Below are 458 nucleotides of genomic sequence, written 5' to 3'. Positions count from 1 at the left end.
TTGCCCCCCTCACCGTCGTCGGGGTAGAAGAGCACAAGGAAACGAGGCGGGCTCCCCGGCGCCTGGCGGACCTCACACTCCCCGCCTCCTGATCTCTTCTGGCTCTGGAAGTACATCTGCAACTTGGTGCTCAAGTTCTTCGGGGGATGGGGACCCCAGGACCCTTCGACCAGCAGCGGGAAAGGGCCGGGCGCAGCCATCCTCCCCTCCGCTGGTCTGGCTCTGACTGCAGGCCGCCCCAGATCCCGGTGGTTAAGCCTCTTTCGCTTTCGTTTCCCAGAACACTCCTCCCACCCTTAGTTCCTGCCTTTGGAACTTCCTCAGCTGCCCCAAGTTGGGACTAGAAACCACCGTCCTCCCGACGCCTCCTCCCCAATTCTTCACTTTCATCTCTGGACCACGGCAGAAGGTGGTATCGCCTTTGTGGCCTCCCTGCATCTGTATACGCGGGACCCTAA

At 61.4% G+C, this 458-nt stretch overlaps 1 protein-coding gene across 5 annotated transcripts in view; it reads right to left on the bottom strand.

Annotated features, from left to right (window-relative positions):
* Positions 1 to 242, bottom strand: part of PARP14 (poly(ADP-ribose) polymerase family member 14) — a 64,266-nt gene extending 64,024 nt beyond the window's left edge. For all 5 annotated transcript variants that reach the window (XM_024769291.1, XM_024769293.1, XM_024769289.1 and 2 more), the window contains exon 1: positions 14 to 242. In XM_024769291.1, coding sequence (XP_024625059.1) covers positions 14 to 200 — 187 coding nt within the window. In that variant the 5' untranslated portion in view covers positions 201 to 242. The remainder of the gene's footprint in view (positions 1 to 13) is intronic.
* Positions 243 to 458: the final 216 nt, after the last annotated feature.

This window comes from Neophocaena asiaeorientalis, unplaced genomic scaffold (assembly GCF_003031525.2).
Source record: "Neophocaena asiaeorientalis asiaeorientalis breed wild unplaced genomic scaffold, Neophocaena_asiaeorientalis_V1.1 scaffold671, whole genome shotgun sequence".
NCBI lineage: Eukaryota > Metazoa > Chordata > Mammalia > Artiodactyla > Phocoenidae > Neophocaena > Neophocaena asiaeorientalis.
This window is presented reverse-complemented; position numbering and strand designations above follow the sequence as displayed.